The sequence below is a fragment of the Passer domesticus genome, chromosome 5 (genome assembly GCF_036417665.1).
Source record: "Passer domesticus isolate bPasDom1 chromosome 5, bPasDom1.hap1, whole genome shotgun sequence".
Taxonomy (NCBI): domain Eukaryota; kingdom Metazoa; phylum Chordata; class Aves; order Passeriformes; family Passeridae; genus Passer; species Passer domesticus.
The window spans coordinates 13,126,531-13,148,506 of NC_087478.1; the positions used below are offsets into that span (position 1 = coordinate 13,126,531).

Genomic DNA, 21,976 nt, shown 5'->3' on the forward strand with positions numbered 1-21,976 from the left:
TAGGAAGCTGGTGAAGAAATTCAAATACTATTTTCAGGATTGGATAGTTAATGTTCTTTATTACAGTTTAAGCAAGAAAAGTTGAAATCAATATAAATTATTTCTAAGCAAATAGCAGTGCAATAGAGAAGCATTTAGGTTAGTTATAAATATTTTTCCTTGTGTTAAAATTAGTGATTTTTAGATGGAAACTGATGATTCAAACATTTCAAAAGTACAATTTTCTGAATACGACTAAAATGTATTCAACTGTTTAAAACTCTGCTTGTAGGAAAAGAGCTGCTTCCTTATTTGAGATATTCAGCAATTACACTGTAATATTTGAGTTCTAATTTTATACTTTTCTAAATTCAAAAGGAATGCTTAAGAATGTTTCAATTAGATGTGGAATTACAGCACATAAAAGCTGTACAATTTCCTTATAATGTTTCTGTATAAGTGAGTTCCTGTAACGTGAACATAAAGCAAGAAGACAGAAGTTTCAGACATGAAGTAGGTAAACATATCACTGTAAAGCTGATGTACCTGGGGATAATTTACATGAACAGTGAGTACTTATGTGACACCAAAGCCCCCAGCTGTGTTACCATCCATTCCCTGGTGTGAGAGCATTGCCCACGTCTGCTCACTGAAGGGTTGACATGGCTTTCTGCAGCAGCTGAACCATTATGGGATAGACTGGTGCAAACTCCTTTCCCTCTCTTGTTCTCACTGATTGAACATAAGCTTCCAGTGCACCACTAAAACAAACAAACAAAAAAAAAGTAAAGTAGCTAAAGCAATTAAGTGCTGTAAATTCAGGATCTGCAACAGAAATTAATTGCCTTCTTCCCTCCTGCAAAATTTTCCTCAGATGGTCCTACTTGTCTGAGGAAGGAAGTGAACAAGGAAGCCTTGCAAAGCTCTATATAATTGTTCCATGATCTTCATCTCCTTTCTTGCATGTTTGAGGAGCAAACAAGTTAACATTTAAATAAGCAGCAGCATGTTGCAGATGGCTTGAAATGACAGCTCTGACGCACAGACTCAGGCTCAGTGCTGCACTGGTAACCTTTAGAAAAGGAGAGAATCATCTCCAGCTGCTGCAGACGCTGAGAGTGCAACTTCCAGCATGAAAGGTGGGGCACTGGTGAACACCCACCATGCCCTGAGGTGATTCCTGGCACAGGAATCCCACCTCAATCCTCAGGAAGTGCTGCACTAGCCCCAGAGAGGGCTTGGGCAACGCCCGGCCTGGCTCTCTTACACATTGTCACAGGATGTCACACATAAGAGTCATCATGTGGGAACTCCACAAATAAAACATTGCAAAGCTAAAAGGGGCAACTGTGGTGATGCTTTACAACACAGGGTCACCTTTTAGCCAACATTCTAGTACACAGTGTTGTTGAGTGACAGTGTATTTGTAAAACAAACACTGTAAGTGCTCCACTGTTGGGATACTAATTCATTAAGTAGGCCAAGCTAATGCTGTCACACTTAAATATAGCTTTGAATAATATTTTCTTCTCCTTTTCTGCTTCTATCTCTTCATGTAACTGATACAATCATCTTGGAGTTTCCTTCTAAAATTTGCTTATATTTGTGCTATTTACAGCAAAACTGACATTAAGATAATGCACAAACAACAGACCCCATTTCAAGTGGAGACTAATGGAGCTCCTGGTCTGTTCCTTTCCTAAGACAGGCTGTCACCACAGCACTTCCAGCACTGCACAGGCACCAGCCCCCAGGGCAGCGGGGTCCTGCTGCCAGTGCGGCCACGGAGCAGGGAGCGGGTCTGGGTTCTGGCTCATGATTCCTTTCTGGGAGTGCAGGGTGCACCAGCACAGCTGCTCTGCCCGTGAGGGAGCCCGCTGGCTTTCAGTAACGTGGCAGGAACATTCCCAGTCCCACTGGGATAAGGCAGATGGTTGTTGTGAACATCTGGTGAAGGGGTGGGGGGCACAGGGGTCAAGGGAGATGGTAACACAGAGAACCGCAAAGTTGTGCCTATAAATACACACCCACTGCTGCAGGATGGTGGGCTGTGGAGGCAGGGCTGTGTTTATGTTTGCTGCTCCTTCCAACAAACAAGCCTTTGGTGGAACCCTGCGTTCCTGCACAAAGAGTTCACAGATTTGAAGGCAGCACTGCCCCCTGGTACGTGCCTGCTGGCAGCTGGCAGCAGTAGGCAGTGAATCAGGCAAGGCTTAAGGAAAGCAAATGTACTGAAGAGCCCATGTTTCACACAGACAGGCTCCTCCAGGCGTAAGATGGTAAGAGAGGAGCAGCCAAGATCCCTGTGTGATGCTGCAGCTCTGGGAAACCTCAGATGAGCCCACCAAACCTGACAAACCAGAGGAGATGGTAGGAAGATGCAGGGTCACAGTACACTTGGGTGCCTGTGAGTAAAGCTGCTGCTACACCAGCAAGGGCTTGGCCCTTCCTCAATCGTGTCAGAGCCTGGCTGGGAATTTCCAGCAAAGTTCATTTATCAGTGGAAGATGCTCCTGAGGCCAAGAGCCTGCGCTCAGTTCTCTGGAGAGAGGAGTCTGAGCTTTGGGTTCCTGAAGCCAATGACAGCCATGGCAGCCTGGCCCCACGAGCTGGTCCTGGGGCTGCTCCTGCTCCTGCCAGCACTTCCCAGCCCCAGCAATGCCAGCACTGATCCATCAGCCTCGCTGCCAGGGAGCACCAGGAGGAGCTGCCTGTCCCCTCGTGCAGCCCCTGCTCGTGGAGTTTGACAGGGAGAGAGTGAAGCGTGCAACTGTGCACCCAAAGCACCCGAGGCAGCTTCACCTCTGAGCACAGGGCAGGAATGGAACAGCACAGCACGAGGGGATTCCCAGCACAGCTCCCCGTGTCCCTATGCAGCATCCAGACTCCACAGTCCCTCTTTGCTGAAGCCCAGGACATATTGTCTGGGGGGGAGACAAAAGAAGGATGGACTGGATCACTGGAGAGTTGAGATGCTTCAGAAAAATAAATATTGAGCACAGAAACAGTTCCTTACATTAGCCTTGGTGCACTTGAGAGCTCTTAAATGTTGATAACAACTTCCTTGTGAGCTACTGCTGAGGGGTCCACACCAGGTACAAGTACACTGTAAGGAATCACTTTCAGTTTCTTGCACAGCAACAAACCACAACAGAGAAGCAATCTGTTGCAGGCAGAAAGACAGGGAAAGAATATTTTATCCAGCTAAAGTAAACCTGACTTTTTGCACTTGGTCAGCTCCCTGAAAACCTTCAGCCTGCTCCTTCCCAGTGGTCCCTGGGGAGCAGCACAGGGTCTGCAGGGAAAAAGGCAACTAAAACACTGCTTGCTGCAGCCACAAGGTGCTTTGGGTGCAGCTCACTTCATTCCCAGCAAAGGCCATCAGCATCATGAACTGCAGAGAGATTAGGCACATCCACAGGTTAATTTTAAATCCCAAGGTTTAGAAAAACTGGGGGAATGGGACAGCAGGAAATTGTGCTTTTTAGATAAACTGGCCTCTTGTAGCAATGAGGGGCCCACATGTGGTGAGCAGACTGAGCAGCAGGTGGAAGATTCAGGCAGGGAAGGGTCAGGGATGACATCAAGGATGCCATCCTGATGAGTGGAGATGCTTCAGAAGTCAGAAATGTCTCACATTTCTACTCAGGTCAGCACTCAAGTGCTCTGGTCAGCAGTAATTGTTAGATATGTTAGATGTTTGTTAGCTGCTACAAAGAATTGTCCCTTTTATTAAAAAGACAGTTGAGAAACTCCTGTGAGTTTTCTTACTGTAACTGTCATTTATCTTGATAAATCTCTCCCCTTCCACTCAGCAGTATCCCTGTCTTTTCCATCCTATACACTCCTCAAAGTTTGTTGTGGGCTCAAATAGTTTTTTGAAGTCATCACAAGCTGAAAATAGAAAAAAAACCATATTGACCTGCTTAACTTAGGTAGCTCTAACACCTCTTGGTGAAGTTGTGGGTTGGCATCATTATCCACATGGTAACACTGCTATCCCTTAACTGATTTATCTCCTTGCTTTGAAAAAGCCCTTGAAAAAGATTACAGAGATAACCAGATAGATGAAAGGGAGAAGCTTTACTCTAAAAGCAGCACCCAAAACCACTCAATGTGAGCCCTTGATAATCCTTTGCCAGACTGTTATTCCCACCAGATCAAACAAGATGGAATGAGATTTAGGCTATGCTAAGTGCCATACTGCAGTATTACAGTCCCAGTGTCACACCTTCGAGCAGCTTTTATCTTTTTTCCTTCTCTCCTGCCCCAAAAGAATCTGATTTAACTCACAAAACCAACTCCAGAGGCAGCTAAAAGGAGTTTAGCACTTCTGCTGCACTTGCTCTCTTACTGCAGCTTTGCTTGCATTGTTTCAAAGAGATGGAGTCAAACTTCACAAATATAACCAACCTGAGAGCATCACAACTCCCACCCACTCCAAAGACAATCACTAATGTCAATACTCTAAGGTGAATTCTCCGGAATTTTTCTAGCTTTTACAGCTTTACACTAAACAATGGAAACAAAAGCTTTCTGAATACTCCAACTCATTCACTATTTTCCTGTGTCCCACACCTGCATCTCCAATAGCAGTATTTAAACACTCTGAATCTGAATGTTTTAAAAAGCCATTCATAATCAGTAGCTTTACCTGAGTTTCTGGTAAAGCAAACTGGCCTGGAGAACTCCCTGTGCCCACCCAGGGAAGGCTGGGAGCCTGCTCCCACTCAGGCAGGGGTAGGAAAGCAGCCAAGGGGAGGGTGGAAAGCTGCTGCAGCTGCTAAAGGCTGGCAGCAAAGAGGCAGCCACGGGCACCTGCAGCTCCACACCCTACCAGGTGACAAGGCAATCATGGTCAAGCTGAGAAAACCCCTCTGCATTGCTGCCTGTGGGAATGAGACCATGCAGGCAGGCCAGGAAGTCTGTCCATTCTGGTAAGGAAAGGTCCAGTCAGTAAAATGGCACAAATCAAGAATCCAGGGAGGAAGGTTGTTTGGAGTCCAGAGAGGAATGGTGAGGTTGCTCCAGAGTGAGAGGGAGGAATGGCCTGGAAGAGGTAACTGAAAGCACCAATGGTCATAGAGTAGACATGGTTCCAGAAGTTCGTTTGGGATGGGAATTCTGTTTGGCTGAAGACAGTCAAACAAGGCTTCAGGGGACTGCAGCATACAGCAACATGGACAATGCAGGAAGTTGCTCGTGGCAAATCAGGATGATTGCTGCTGCATGCAGCCAGACTTCAGTGCAGGCTGCCTGAGCTGGGCAACTTGGAACATCACAGGAGCTGCCGGGAAACCTACCTGACTAATTTGGGGAGATAAGTGAATTCAGGGGCCTTGTTATCACTTGAAATGCAGAATTTTCATGACATTTTGGTAAACTTTAGCAGTCCGAGGTCAAATGAGTGTTTGCTAACTATGCTGGCAGTACAGGACTCAATTCAGATGCACCAGTTTACCATTAAAATCTTGTCTTTAGAAAGGCAGGCTCACTCCTGTTGAGGACACTCTAAAAACACCAGTGCCAAAGTAGTTGTGGAAAAATAAACAGCACTATGGGTGAAAGCAGTATCATGAAGTCTCCAGCACAGAGGAGATCACAGCTGTTGTCATATAAAAAGATGTAATATATAGTTGTATTATTGTTTTTAAGATGGAAGAAACCCTGTTTATGTAATACACAAAACATACTCTTGAAGGGATTAGACTAAATAATGGCCTAAATTCAGCATCTTCCAGTCTAATAAAGGACATAAAACCTGTTCAGCAATCCGTTTCTATTTTAAAAGACAAGCTATGGTATACATTACAAATATTGTTTGTAAAAGAGAGCTATGGAAGGAGGGTTGGTGGGATGTTCTGCATATATTAATGCTTCATTAAAAATGCCATAAGAAGTAAGGAAAAAAAAGCCCTAAGTTTAAGATGCCCTCCCACATAAGGAAAAGGATTTTAAAGCACTTATTAAATTACTTCACTTGCATGAGCAAAACCATGAGCTTTCTTGGAAATCAGGACAAGCTGATTATATAAGACCCTGATAGTTCTTCTTTAAAATGTTATTTGAACCCATGAAGATTTATATCTAGTGTAAAAAGGAGAAAAAAAAAAAAAAGTATGATTTTGGTTGTGGCTCTTAAGGGATGTTAATGTGGATCCCTTGCAATTATTCTAATTAATTAATCTTATATGGAATTGTGAATCCTAGCACTACTCTCCTGGGCTCTGCCTTTGGTCAAATGGAGTCAGATTTACATGGTGAGCTTCAGAAGAGGCAGGGATCATCTTTCTGCTCAGTACTGGGACTGGCCCCTGTGCACTGCTGTGCTGCTCAGTCAGCAGGGCAGCTGGAGGATGCTGGGGCCAGACTTTTCTTTAGTATTTTGGTAAAAGTCTGTTTGCTCTGCAAACTTTGGGGCAAAGCAGAAAACGGAAAATCTGCTGTGTAAGAGCACATCAGTGTGACACCAGTTCTGTTTAATCCAATGCTATAAAAATTACCGTAAACCCAACAGTAAAACCTCGAGCAGCATCACCTGTAGGACAAGAGAGGAGCAGCAGGCACCTCCGGTAATTGCAGACCGCAAAACGAAGAGCCCAGAGGGCGCTGCCAGAGAGGCCCGAGCGCCGCGGGGTCTGTGCATGGGCGGCAGCGCCGCAGCCTCGCCTGCCCCGGGCAGCGGCAGCGCCCAGGCAGAGCTCAGGCGGAGCAAAAACAGAGCTCAGGCAGAGCTCGGACAGAGCTCAGAGCTCAGGCAGAGCTCAGGCAGAGCTCGGACAGAGCTCAGACAGAGCAAAAACAGAGCTCAGGCAGAGCTCAGACAGAGCCCAGGCAGAGCTCAGGCAGAGCTCAGGCAGAGCTCAGAGCTCAGGCAGGGCTCAGGCAGGGCTCACCCAGGGCTCACCCACAGCTCACCCAGAGCTCACCCAGGGCTCACCCAGGGCTCACCCAGAGCTCACCCAGGGCTCACCCAGAGCTCACCCAGAGCTCACCCAGGGCTCACCCAGAGCTCACCCAGAGCTCACCCAGGGCTCACCCAGGGCTCACCCAGGGCTCACCCAGAGCTCACCCAGGGCTCACCCAGGGCTCACCCAGGGCTCACCCAGAGCTCACCCAGGGCTCACCCAGGGCTCACCCAGAGCTCACCCAGGGCTCACCCAGAGCTCACCCAGGGCTCACCCAGGGCTCACCCAGGGCTCACCCAGAGCTCACCCAGCGCTCCCCAGAGCTCACCCAGAGCTCACCCAGAGCTCACCCAGGGCTCACCCAGAACTCACCCAGGGCTCACCCAGCGCTCCCCAGAGCTCAGCCACTGCTGCTCCCAGCACTGCGGCCGGCTCTGCCTGGCCAGGCTGATCCAGCACAGATGGGGCTCTCACTGTGCTCCCCGAGCTGCCATTTGTCCCTGCCCTGGGCAGGTGAGCGGGCAGAGCAACTCCCCAGCTCAGGACAGCAGTTCCTTGTGGAAATGAACCCTTCACTGGGCCTGGCTTTCAACTCTGCTTCAGCGAGGGTGAGCTTGAATAAGGCATAAGCTCGAATAATAACACACACTCTAATGGTAAAGGTAAGAATTTGGCCCTTGAATGGATGAACTGTCCTCCAGGCTGGCTCAAATCCTGTCATGTGTAATAGGGTTTCTTTTATGGAAGAAAAGTTGAGTTTTCAAGCTTAATTTAAAAAGAAAAAGAAAAAAATTGCCCTGGCCACTTAAAGAGGGTGCTTCTTTCAACACAATCCCTGCTCAGGGAGGACACCTGCAGCAGGGTCATCTCACCTAACTTCAAATGTCTGCAGGGCAGCTGGCTGCCTGAGGGAGCTCCTGTGTCCCAGCCCACACTCCATTCACTGAACAGAGAAAATGGGAGCTTTCAGGACACAATGCAACTGACCTATTTTAGGTACCTGCTTCAGGATGAGATGAATCAGCCCCAGCAGTGCCTGTTTCTCTCTGCTGTCTATAAAGGGAGTCTGGCAAATATACCTCTGGCCAGGTAAATACCACCCCCATGCTGAATACAAGCAGAAAGAAATGCACAAAAATGCTCAGAATGGGACTAATTCATACCATTCACACCACGTTGCAAGCGAGGCATTTAAGACCTACAGAGCGGAAGAAGCACTCCAATTAGCTTTAATATGAAGCTAGAAGGATCCTGGTAACACAAGGAAATTAATATCTAGGCAGCAGCTCCCTAGAGTAATTGCACAGTTGTTACAAAGGGAAGTTGCACAAAATTACCATTTGCAAGGCTGCAGCAAACAAAAATATAATATCTTGATAAAGGCCAGGGCAGGGATCTGAAGGCTCCAAACATCCAAAGTTCAACTCACACAGCTGAACCACTACAGGTGGAAAAAGCATGAAGAGGGTGACTGATAGAAGAGCAAGACACCTGCAGTTCAACTTGGGTTCATATGAGACACACAAAGAGCTGGCTCAGAAATCTTCCAATAGAGTATTAAAGAAAATATCAGTGATTCATGGTCATACTAGTGACTGATGTCTGCTTGCCTGCATGGATAACCAGCCATGAAAAATGAATAAAGGATTTAGTGAAAGGATTGAAAGGAAAACTTAAGTATTCCAGCTTTGCTACTTGGTCTAATGGATGACACTGTCTCAGCCTAAAAGCCTCATCCCAAAGTTTGTTCCTTAATACCTCCATGGTTAGAACAATTTATCAGTGTCTGAACATGACCACCAGCACACCCATTAACTGAATCAGTCTGGATGAAATTTAATTGCAGACAAAGAAAAAAATGTAGTTTAAGGATGGCATTTTCAAACTTGGGAAAACAAATTGAAGAGAAAAAAATCCCACCAGTTCTCAAATTATTTGCATTCCCTGCTTTCCCTGCTATATCTGAGATTCAACAGTGTCAGTGTTGCTAGTACTATCAGGACAGAAATGACAATGAAAATATTCATAGCTGATTATATATACAGCTCTGTCAGCCCTGTACTTATCACCTATGTCCCTGTAATTCAGTATCGTGCCTTGAGATTCAAGAAAAGCTGGTTTTGTAGACAAGCTAGACTAATCACAAGTATGAAATACACATATGAAGAGACACAGCTTGTATTTTAATATTTCAGGAATAAATCCTAGTAACATCTACTGGTGATCAGCTAGTATCTCCTTATCTGGCCTGATCTCTACATGGGACTGTGTGGTGCTATCGGCTTCAGGAAGTATAAATATTTATAGCAGACTCCTCTTGGCTGCTTTAGAAGTGTGGACAGAAAACAGTTGAATTTCTGAGGCACAATTACTGTTGGCTGGAATGTAAAAGTCAGCTTTTATCACTCCAGCAAAAGCTGGCAACACCATGTGTGGTAGCTCAAGGACAGAGCTGGCTCCCAGGCCAGATGGAGCCTGGTGCAGCTGCGTGTCCCAGGTCACTGCTGTGGGGGACACCAAGGTCCCTGTGAAGATGCTGGAAAGTTTAGGGCTTTAGGAACCAAATGATCACCTGAGTCTTGAATCCTGAGGATCCCCAGGTTGGTTTTGTCATGTTCACACAAATTTGCTCTCTCTAATATACTTCAAAACTTTGCTTGATTTGAAAAACAAGATTCTTCATAACTTTTCCTAACATCTTAAGATGTAAAATAATATTTACCTATGAAGTCATCTACCCTAGCAAGATTTCAAAAATCTCATGTAATTATTACTTTCTAAAGATCATGGACTGAGTTCCTGAAGAGTAACATTCCAGGTATGTAACTAGGGTCTTCCAGTTTCAGATTTCTACCTACATTTATATTGGTTAAGCTTTCAAAGCTTCTCTTTCCTGATACAGATGACAGGACAGCTGCAGTCTTGCTGCTGTTAGGAGAGAGGGGCAGTTTTGCAAAAACTCATTATTAAGCCATCATTGTGCATGGTTTACTTCCTTTACAAGAGGATTATGTTCTCCTTCCAAAGGCACTGGAGAGTTTGAGTACAGGGCAGTGGAGGGGAGAGTTCAGTTTATATTTCTGCCACTTTGCAACTCATCCCATGAGGGGAGAGAAGGTAATGGTATTTATGATACACCTCCTGAGGCACATTTTTTTTTACTTTTCAAGAGTCCTAGTGTGCAGATAAGTTACTGCTCTATTATCATAAACGTAGAGAAGAAAGAAGCACGATTTTTACCGTATGAGAGCAAGCCTGTCTTTTTCAGATGGATGATCATCGAGCCACTGGGAGTAGCGGGCAATGGACCACTCAGCCCTCTGGTACAGAGAAACACAAACACCAATTACACAAAATGCAAAAAGGGAAACACACACACCAATTTCAGAATCATAGATGACATAAATGAAAGCCACATGAGGCTCTCAATACTGCAGTGATACAGAATGAATTAAGAAATCAAAGACAATTAACAGGAATAGCCCAGTATGTTATTTGGGAGCTCAGAGGTCATCTCCTACATCAGCTGTTGGCCCATTTCTGACAGGGTTTTTATCTAGATTTCCTGCATCTTACAAGAGAAGGATTCCAGGCAATTTGCAGTCTGGGGAAAGGTCTGGAACTTCTACTGTGAGCTGACAGAATAGTAAAGAATTGAGAGTCTATTTAATATCAGGTTATCGTACCCCTCCTATCAATCAATCAATTAATTTAGTAAACCAATTACTATAAAGCCTTTGTCACAATAAAAACAAAACCAAAAAATTGTATAAAATATGCATTTGAATAATTTTTAACTAAAACAGCTAGGGCAAACTACAATGTTCGTTGCACCTTAGGACATCTGAAAATAAAAGACAGGTTGATCTTATTACCTGGAAGGGTGATTTTAGCTCTGGTGGTGCTCTTGTAAATAAGAACTGAAGAATAGTGCTGAATGGAATAACCTCTCCCAGAGCTGGGCTATTGGCAATATGCTCACTAGTCTGGAACAGCAGTGGTCTGGAAAAATGTAACAATACACTCATTAAATGAAGAAAATCTTATTTTATGCATCAGAAAAGTGCCTCTATGTGGTGGCAATATTTAGTTAGGATAGAACCATTGAGTTTTTTGTGCCTATTCTGCATCTTGAGTTTTCAACACAGGTCCAGTTTGCAAAAATTTACAGCAGTTGCCTATTGTAATTAAACAACACAGGACTGTATTTCAGTGAAAACATTTAAGGTAAGTATAGAATTCGCTGTCATACAGAAGATGTACTGAAAGCAACACAAAAAAGTACAATTTGGCCAACATTTGCATGACAAAGATTGTTAAATCATAGTTATACTCTGCATAAAATTTAAAAGAACTTTAATCTATTTCTAATTTGCAGGTGGGTGTTGCCAAAAAAGCTCTCAGTTCAATCAGAACTAACAGGAGGCAATAAATCAGTTCTGAAATACAGTTTAGTCATACTGGGACTGCAACTCACCTGAATGACCTCAGCTGTCTGTAAGACTTTCCCAGGTCAGAGACTCGCCGACACAGCGGTGCTACTGCTAACTCCATCTACAAAACAGTTCCATTTGAGTTAGATTCCCCCAAAACATAACACCTGCTGTTGAAGTAGCCTGTCTTTAAGCAATAATCCAAACGTGCAGACTAAGTCAGTGGCTTCTCTCTCTTTTGGCTGAATGAAGACAAAAAGCTCTCTTTTTCTTTCATACTATGTTGCCCAAGCCAAGACTTCTGCCTTTTTCTTGGCAACACAATAAGCATTTTGTGACAAATGACACAGACAGTCTGTGCATAACAACAGAAGGGGCCTCGTGAGCTTTCTGAGACTAAAGCTTTGTTTCTTGCAGCAGGTTTATTTTGTTGGTGATAATTTTCCTAATGAAGCACTTGTGTCAATACCCCAAAAATCTGACCACAGCCTGGGAAGAAAGCAAATCTAGGCAGGTCTCCACAAACCATTGCTAAAGCAGTAAAACTGCAGGCACATTTCAGCTGGGCACCCTTTTCTTTGGTGAAGGACAAGGTTAAAATTATTCTTTTTTGAACAGCAGGCCCCAAATTTTGTGACAAAAAACCTATACAGATTAGATAGAAGGCAGCTGTGATCTGTTGCCAAAGGGTCATATGGAATCATGGTTAAAGAGTAAGACCATTACTTTCATATTTATTGTCATACTGTTGGGTTTCTGAGTTAGAGCAGGCATCTTTAAAAACAATCAAGTTTAAAACACTTTCTGTTGTTGAAGCATGGGTGTTCAGCTTTTTTGAAGAAGAGCCAGGCTCCACTTGGGTTTTTACATCTAAATTCTGTCACTGGCTCTTCATTAACAGTGAGGACACAGAAGTGAGAAAGAATTGTTTCCCTTCTGGATCCGAGAATGAACATGAACATTACACAGCAAAATTTCAGTTAATGTGCACACCAATACAAACACCATCACTTAAAAACCCCTGCAGGTAATTTCACTCAGACATGGCTTAAGTCTTTATTTTTTGCATTCCTGAAGTGTCAGCCAAATAAGGGATCAAGCTTTATTCTCTGTTTTTTAAAATCCCCAGCTTGAAAGACTATTCAGACTTTGATTTACATATAATGCACAATTAAACTAAGTTTCAAAGGATGACAGCTAAAATAAGTAACAAGATCAAAACCACCATACAATGAGTTTCCCTTGTAAGTAATATTGCTGAAAGAGTTTCGAAGTGTTTGTGATATGACACTATTTACAGTGAAGTCTTTAATACTATAATATTATTTTTTCCAGCTCCAGCATTTCCTCAGACAGAGATGGCTGCTGGGCCACCAGCTTCACCAAGAGCACAAAACTTTGCTGGGATTCCAGCATAAACAAGGAACAGGGTGCAGGGAACTATGATGCCATAGTTCATCTAAAGCCAGAAGAACTTAGTGAAATTAGTGAATAATGCAAATCAAGGCTATATACTTCAGGCATCCCTCTTTAAAAGCAGGTGGCAGGATAGGAATCATCTCGCCAGCTTCTCAACATCTACAGATGCTCTTGAATGGCAGTGGAGAGAAACAGCCACTCTTGGGGGGATGATGCACCTTTCTCCAAAGTGGACACCTAAAATAGGTCAGGTGGATCATGTTTGTAGGAGTAACCCCCTGCCTGACACTCAGGCACAGCTGGGAAAGCCACAGGATCCAACCCAAGTATCCTGGCCTCCCCTGCAGACCAGGAGAGGTGGAAAGCAATGGGGAATGCCCCACAGAGCTTTTCCATGGGCAGTGCACAGCCACTGCCTGAGCTCAGGGACCTCTGTGTACCTGCCCACATCAGGCACTTCCAAGCCACTTGAAATCTGCATTTTATGCAGACAGAAAGGAGAAGAAAGTGAATAAAAATCCAGGATGTAAGGAAATAAGGAAATAAGGCTCCAGACCTGAGTAACACCCTGGCTTCCTTTTGTCTCCTGCATTTTCTGGTCCCAAAACCTTTAGGCTATGAAATGGCCCCTCTCTACACCCTGAGGATGAGGTCACCTCTCCTGCAAGCAAGTGGGAGGTCAATGTCCCTGTGGCTCAGGAGGCACCAGTTGCTGTGCTGAATCTGCTGCACAAGGGAGTGAGGGCATGCTCCCAGGGAAGGCAGGCACTGCAGGAACTGCTGCAGGGAGGGGCTCCAAACTCCAATGAACTTACAGCAAGTTCAGCATGTTGTTCCCCCAGGGGCCCCAGGAGCACAGGTGGGAGCCAAGAGGCTGGTGTGCCGCACAGGATCAGGAGCAAGCAGGCAAAACAAGGAGCTAACCAAGTATGCTGTGCTGCATTGTGATACAAGAACCCTACAGATCCTGAAAAACAAACGGGAGCAAGAGTCTGATTTCTCCAGAGCTTCATTTCAGGCATCAGTATTGGCTGGGGGTGGCTGGAAGCAACTGATATCCTGCAGGAACTGGTGTCCCAGCTCTGGTGGGAACTGTGGGCTTGTAGCTGTGAGGGACCAGGGAGAAGCTAATTCCTTTAGGCTCCTTAGAGAGTTTGATAACAGGCAACAAACTGCCAGCCTGACTTGCAGAAACAGAGATGCGTAGATCAAACGGTACTCATGGGGGGAAGAAACAACAGCATGGCAGAATATAATTTTGCTTAATAAGTTTTAAAAGATTGTTTCGCTCCTGGAACATAATATGAAGTAATGAGACGTTAAGTGAAACTTTCTAAAGCTTAACCAATTCCTTATTAAAACAAATTTAAATTAATTCTCTTGAATATACTTTGTAGTTTCCATAAATTAAAATTTTCAGTCTTAAGTACTAAAGAAGAAAAATTACTTTGGAAAATTCTATTACTTCATCTTCAACCTTTATTCACTGTAGGAAATTATTAGTATTGCTAGAACTAGATAGATTTAATGGCAGCAGATGGTGGATTCGTGAAGTAATAGCTGCCAAAGAAAAATATTGTTTTTAAGCTTTGCAGCATACTATACTATCTCACATTGACTCATGAAGAGTGGGAATGAGTGAAAACTAATGTGGTAAAAATGTACATAAACCACAGAAACTCTTTTTTTAAACTTTACAATACTAGTTTTTGTGTTACAACCAAATCTCTCTCCAATAAACAGTATAATTCACACAACAACTAAGATTGTTTTCTTTCCTTGAATTTTAGGTGTTTATCTCATCTCAGTGACACAGTGGGATGCTATGGCATCCTTCTGCTGTCACATCACTTCTGAGGCCACTGAGAGGGGTTTAATGTCTCTGCTGAGCATTGTGCCAGCCCAGGAGCAAGTGCTGGGGAGGAACCATTGGGCTGGAACAGCTGCTGTTTTCAAGGTGCTGGAACTGGGCAGAGTTGAGCGTGCATCACTTCTGGTTTGTTACCTGTCATCACCTGAAACGGCATCAACTGTTGATTCACACAGCCAGTTCTACTCCACAGCCTCTGCTGTGATACACAGCTAGAGTTTCAGAGCCTGTCAGTGAGCTCTTACATCAGGGGATGCTTTTGGCTGTTGGCAGCTAGTATTTGTATTATGTGTGCAAGGCCTTTCACTCAGCCATGTCCTGTGGACTTTACATATAAAAGGATAAGTAGTATTTTCTGATTCTTTTCCAAATTTCCCTTCCAAACTGTGAATTTGAAAATTCAAACACTCAGGTTAAATTCAGTGATAAATCAGCTGTTCAAGCAGTAATTTGCAACCACAGAGGCTTGATGTGATATTGTCATTAGCACAGAATCCAAGGGGAGCATTAGGAGATGAATGTGCTTGCCAAAAAGCAAACAGCAGATAGAACAGAAGAAGGCCTAATGACTTGTTTCTTTTAGCTTTGTTCAAAACCCATTGCTTTTCCATGATTTATTCATGTTAGTTTGCTATGCTTTGCAGGACACAGTGGCAGGTGCCTGCCAAACATATGCTTCTTTTCAATGGTTAATGCTATCTAAGCCCAAAAAGGCAATATTATCTTTTCTTCTGATATGACTCTGCCATAGCCCATGGCTAGGTGGTCAATTATCTGTTGAACTATTCACTGGCTGGCCATATTGAAAAAAATATATCACATGCCTGGCTTCTCTAATTGGATTATCTTCAGCAATCCAAGGGTGAAGTTAATACGTAGTCCAGATACAGATAATGCATATATATTGAAAAGTGCTTTAAAAAACCATAGTGGAGTTATTTTTTAGTGGCTATTGTGGTATTTTCAAGATCTCTCATTACTTAAACAGCTGTTTTTTCAGCTGGAAAATCTTAACATTAAATTTTTAGCAATTACATTTCCTCCTGGCCAAGATGAATTCCAAGTTTTTAAATGTTACCTCAAAATGCTTTTTTTCTAGCCATTCACCAGGACAGAATGCTTTAACAAGCAAGGGACCAGAAGAGCTGAACTATTATATGAAAGAAGCTGGCCTTGAAGGGATGTGCAATTTGATTTCTCCCCAGTGCAGCAATTCCAAAACAGCTGATGTTTAAGTAAATCCTTCAGCTGGAACACCTCTAAAATAACACACATCAGCAAATAATTCCCTCTTTCCAGGAAGATAATTAGCACTAAACATTAAATGTATTTTAGCTTTAGTAGTTTCTGTCTTTATGACTACAACTGTGATTACAGCATCCTGCTGCTCTCGTTTCTCTGTAAGACACTAGGAAGCAAATTTTTTAGGAAAAATTATAAAAAAGCACTTTTACACTTGTATCATCATGTTTGATCAAATCTGTCTAAATTTTAAAAAATCCAAATGCCTAATAATCTTGCCTTTTTTTAATGAATCAGGAAACCAGATTCTGACCATCATATAGCCAGCAGGTAGGAACAGCTCTTCTACACTAGAATTTAGCATTGTAAACTTCTACCATAAAAACATTTTTTCTAGGAAAATTCAATAAAACTCAAATATTTTGCAGTAATTTTTGAGAAAGACTAGAAGAATTAGTGGCAGCATTAACTGTACCCTATCAAAACAGTCTGAACGCAATACTGAACAATGCCAAAAATCCCAACCATAAATGATGCCTAGATAAGAAATACAGAAAAGCATATAGAGAATAGTATTAGCTCTAACAGGACCAATAAAAATAATTCATTCTTTTCTGAATTTTCCAGCACTTCCACCAGGTTATAGGAAGGCCTGAACTACAAGCCACAATCCCAAAGTGTGCCTAAGTGCTGTAACAACTCTGAACACCAAGCAAATTAAAAGGTCCTGTGGAGAAGAACTTGCACTCCCCAGAAACAGAAGTGTTGAAAACCATCAGGGCTTGCTGGCTTTCTTGCCTCCAGGAGAACATTTATTTTTCAGTCTGACAAGTACTGAATTAAAAAGTGAAATTTGCTATTAAATATGTGAATACTGAATTATAGGCACCTTGAAAACACAAAACCAAATAAAACAAGCTGATTTGGGTATGTACAGGAGTGAGCTGAAAAGTAATCTTGTGCAATTGCTTGCATAAAAACTGAGAGCATGAAAAGAGCTGAACTCAGCCTGGAAATGTTTCAAATGAGACTCCCAAGGAACTGTGGCACTGCACAATAACAACCTTGCAGTGCTGTGCACATTTCCTAGGGCTTGCAGTGTTCCTGTGTTCCTGTAAGCACTGATTTACATGAAATCACATTAATGATATTCAGGCATATTTCAAGCCTATCATAGCTGTGTTTACAGCTGCCACAGGAGCACACACCTAGTCTCACTGCTGAGAAATCTGTAATGCACAGGACAGCCTAATGCCATACTGACACTGCAAACAGGGCAAGACAGAGAATTCAACAGAGCTACAGCAGCAATTCCTGATGTATGAGTAGCTGAGCCTCACTCCAGAAAATTGGCTGTTATGCACCTCAGCAAACTCAGTTCTGAATGAAGAGAACTTGAAATCAGTTTTCTCCCTTCTGTGTGGACACCTGTTGTTTTGAGGCAACTTATCAGTAAGACAAGTTTTCAGTGCAAAAAATTTCAAATCAGATTCTCAGCCAAAGCTATTATTGCTGAGTATAAGGCAGCTGTAACTCTGTGAGTGCCCTGAAAGAATGTGAAGAAGCATGAGATACCCAAAATCTGATGCAATCAAAGGTTATTTGATTCATTGCATGTGTGTTTATAATAAGAACTCAAACTAATCAAAGCTTCTGGGCAGATTTCTACCCAGGTCTTTTGCTTGCAAGCAACCCACAATACCAGAAGGGGTTTTAGATTCAAAAGTCAGTTCTGAGCAGAAACATGTAACCCTTTTTTGCACAGAAAAAAATTCAGAATTACTTTACAAGACACAAGACAAGTAAAAACAGTTTATAAACAAACCTCCTCCTACACAAAGTATCTTTCCAGGCAGGTTGTTTCCTTTGGGTTTGGCTTTAGTCCAACAATGCAGTGCCTTTCTGGGACTGAAAAAAACACCTGCACATGGCACTTATGGCCATTTGGAAAAATTTATCCTTCTCATCAAGCCAGCAGCCCAGCTAAATACCTGCTCCCTGCCCTCCTCAGCCAAAAGCAGCAGCAACCTCTCCTGGTCCTCACTAAAGCTGGGTCAGAGAACAACCACCTTCCTGCCAGGCTCCCAGGAGCTGGCATCGTGGGCGCGTGCACAAAATGCACCAGGTGTTGGGGAGGAGCACACACATCCCAGAAAACATGGGTATAAGGCAGCATCCACTTACAGAATGTTTCAGCTCTTTTCCTTCTATCCTGAGCAAGCGGACAGAGTGTCCAGGCCATTCTGGACACTACAGCCCCTGTGCAGCCCAGAGGAGCTCTGTGCAGAGATGCTCTAAGGCACCCAGGGAGCGCTGAGTTGGCTCCTGAAGACGGTTGGACACGGATTTCTTGTCTTAAGCCCACTTTGAAACAAGCCAAGAATACAGTGCAATGTGAAGAAAAGAAAAACACAAGCCCCCAGATGCAGCAACAGTTGAAGGCAGGAGACAGGAATGAATTCCAACCCTTTTTTGTGATACTGTTGTACAAAAGAAATCAGAATATTTGTCTCTACACAGTTGTCCATTGAGGAGTTATACTCAGCACAGTGGGGAAGACCATGCAAATTCCTCTACACTCTATGAAAACATATCTTCATTTTTCACTTAAAAGGTAGCCCATGTCAGAATGAGAAAAATCAGTGTTTAAAAATTATAAAGAAGTTATATTTTTAGATTATAACACATGCTTAGATCTGATGCTTTTACTGTACAATCAGGTGAAAATATTTTCCAAATTTATATGACTTACTTTAGTTAAAATTAGCATAAATTACAAAAATTATCTCTATTCCTTCCACAGGAAGAGTCAAGTGTCCTTTTTTTGCTTCCAATTTTATGCCATTGTCTTCAAAATAGAGAAGGGAATGGAACCTTCTCGCTGAAAGCAATTGAAAATTTCCCCTTCATTTCTGTGGTTAAGGGCTGATTTGCTATTTTTGAGTAACGAATAAAAAAATTTTACTCAGGAGTATGTAATTCACAGGCAAATGATACAAAGCAGCCACAAGAAGGAGTGGAGGTGGCAGCAATTGCTTCCTCCCTGCCTTCCTCTCCTACCTCAGTTACCTACCAGCCAAAATCAGCACTCAGTATGCAGACAGCTGGTGCTAATTCTCTTTTCCACTTGGATAATAATAAATGGCAGCCTCAGATTGATCCATGGATGCCTGATTCTTTGGCACATTAACCATACAGTGGTACTGCAGACAAATTAAATTTTGATATAGTAGATAACACAGACAGGTAGTGGATATGTATCTGGCAATTTCTTTTGTGGCTCAGTCCTGCACAGGCGTTAAGCAAAGCTGAGATGCAGGTCAGTCAACTGGGACACGAACATAATCTCACAAGACAACTGCCCTTCTGTTTTCCATAGGGCAGCTCTTGCCCAGGATATTGATGTTTCTTTAGCTTGTCTCCTTCACTGCAAAGCAGCTGAGCTAGCCATTAACCACTGTGGGCACCGTGATATAGAGAGTGATTAAGGAAGTGCCACGGCATATTCTATTAGAAGAGAGAGAAAGAATGAAGTGAAAGAATGGTGGGAAATGATGGACGTGCCACAGAGGTTGGCCAAGTGGGACAACATGCCAAGATGCAGCTGAATTTAAATGCAACATTCACCTGGACAGGAAGCTGTCAGACCTGCCTGAATGTGCCTTACAGTGGTGAGGGATCTTCATTGACTTAGTGGATGCATTTCTCAGGATCCAGTATCTTATCAGAGAGACTCTTTATGCCTGGAATGCACCAATCTCTACAACTGCCTGTTTACACTTCAATGGGGACAAAAGCATTGATACATTTCAGTGAAATCAGTGAAATGACACTAAAAAGCAGAAATCAGCACTGAGGGTACCTGTGCAAAATCCGCTGCCAGGCGCATCTTCCCGCCTTCTCCGAGGGGCCTGATTAGACTGGCATTGCGAATGAAAAGCTCAATTGCTCTTTGAGCCATGGCTTCAGTGTTATCAAAAACAAAGTCAAAACACTCAAAATGTCTGAAGTAGTCGCTCATGACTCTTGCTATAAAACCCTGAAGCTCTTTCATGTAGAGAGAACAAGGGACATCTGGTTTTCCTGAGCTGGATAATGATCTGAAAAAAACATGAGAAGAAAAAGAAATAGGGGCAGCTAAATTCATCTTTAAAATAAACCAAAACCTATTGGATTCTTTTAAACTTTCTTCCTACCCTATCAAGTCATGACATGAATTGTAGAGTCTCATTTCTACTCAGAATATGGAGCATGTAACTCTCTCTGAAACTATAGTCAGAAAATATCTCTTTATCAGCCATGCCCATAAAGAATTAAAAGATTAAACAAGAAATAACAAGATAAAGGGCAATATTCCACTCCTACCCAACTTGCAGAGCCTCCTTTAATTTGGAGCCTACACCTGAAATCCAGATCCTAAATTTGAATGTCCCAGCTGATGATTCAAAACTCTAAAGTGGATCATAAAATATAAACATATGTCACAGGGTTACTAATTTAGCCTGTCAATCCCAAACCTGTTCTTTGTATAGAATAAATCTCTGAGATTCCCCCAAACCCAGGATTATAAAGTCAGTATTACAGAAGCAGCATAGAAGCCCCTGGATACAAACCAATCCTCCTTCTCTTTCTTTGACTGACAGTCAGGTCAAAGAGCTCTTCCAAACATAGAAGAACACACAGGCTATCTAACAAAACTTAGCCTTTGGCTGAAAACTGTTTGCCCATCTAGAGAGGTATTGTGCTACTGGTTCCAAAAGAGGGTAAGGATAAAATGTTGTTAAAAAAATTCAAAACGTCTCTGAAAAGATAGTATTTTCAGTCAATTTTCACGACAGAAAACAGGACAATTGATGATACAAGCAATGTCAGAACAGACATGACAACCAAAATAAAATTTAGGAAGGAAGTCTCAATTATACTTGGCATGTAAAGAATCCTGGAAATTTTAATGAAAACACACTGGGAAAATAGCATAACATACTGAACCTGAGATTTAAATTTTTTAAAAAGTTAATTTTAACTATTACATCACAGGCTATAGGCTTTGAGAAACAGGAATACTGACAGTTCTGAAGACTGTCCAAAAAAACCACATTTTGAAAGCAAAAGGGCTTTTTTAAGCAACAAAATGGCCTCTTGTCAGCTTTCTTTTTCTATTTGAAATTATTTTTACTCAACAGATAGGAATAAAAAAAGGAGGAGGGAGAGAAGACAGATGCTACCTGATTAATTTGTTTCAACAGATAGGCGTAATTCTGCTTCCTGTGTTCATTAACCATAAAGCATCACCTTCCCCTCAACAAACAAGCACTCTTGCTACAAGGACATTGTGGCAATAACAATCTATTACACACATGCAGGACATCTTACTCGAGCAATGGTAAATTTAAAAGATATTTCTAGTTACCCAGAAAAATCTTCCTGGTGCATAGTGATGATGATAGCTTCCACTGAATCTCCTACAGAGTTCAGTAGCGGCTGAACAGCACTACCCATTAGATCATGGACTGCCTAAAATAGAATAAGAAAAAGGCAGAAGTAAGGAAACAAAAACTAGAAGCATTTGCATTTTGACACCTCAAAAATATCTTAGGAAACAGTTCATTTTGTCAGTGCTTTTTATTATTTTGCATTAGAAAATGCTAAATAGGAGAACCAAACCTAAAGATAACATTTCTCTTTAACTGATTTTACCAGTAGAGAAATAAGGCTGCTTGCTGCTTCTGTGTAAAGCCTTCCCTCAAAAAGGTGCACAGCAATTTGACATTCCTGGTTTGTACATGTACATGTTTTGGTGCACACTTGGCTCAGCTGTTCATTCCTCAGACACAAGCTGCCCTTCATTCCCCTGCACACAACCCCTCCCAGGTCAGTGCCCAGCAGGACAGACTTGGAGAGCTGTCAGCCACAGAGGCTGCACTGCCATCCACGTCCATCCCCCTCCAGGAAAGTACCAGGTCACATAAAAATTATAATTTGATGTCTGTCAGGGGAGGAAGGGGGTGATGAAGGATCCAGCTATTGCTGTGTGAATGCTGCAGAGAAAGACATTTATTTTCACAGTCAGATGACATCTATGTCCTGACCGTTATGAATATTCTGAATACAAGCACGACTCAAGC

At 42.8% G+C, this 21,976-nt stretch overlaps 1 protein-coding gene across 3 annotated transcripts in view; it reads right to left on the bottom strand.

The window, feature by feature from the left end:
* Positions 1-39: 39 nt before the first annotated feature.
* The window catches only part of COG5 (component of oligomeric golgi complex 5), a 170,949-nt gene continuing 149,012 nt past the window's right edge, over positions 40-21,976 (bottom strand). For all 3 annotated transcript variants that reach the window (XM_064422021.1, XM_064422023.1, XM_064422024.1), the window contains 6 exons: positions 21,262-21,365; positions 19,714-19,951; positions 11,365-11,441; positions 10,763-10,889; positions 10,128-10,207; positions 40-740 (listed from right to left, as the gene is read on the bottom strand). In XM_064422021.1, coding sequence (XP_064278091.1) covers positions 626-740; positions 10,128-10,207; positions 10,763-10,889; positions 11,365-11,441; positions 19,714-19,951; positions 21,262-21,365 — 741 coding nt within the window. In that variant the 3' untranslated portion in view covers positions 40-625. The remainder of the gene's footprint in view (positions 741-10,127; positions 10,208-10,762; positions 10,890-11,364; positions 11,442-19,713; positions 19,952-21,261; positions 21,366-21,976) is intronic.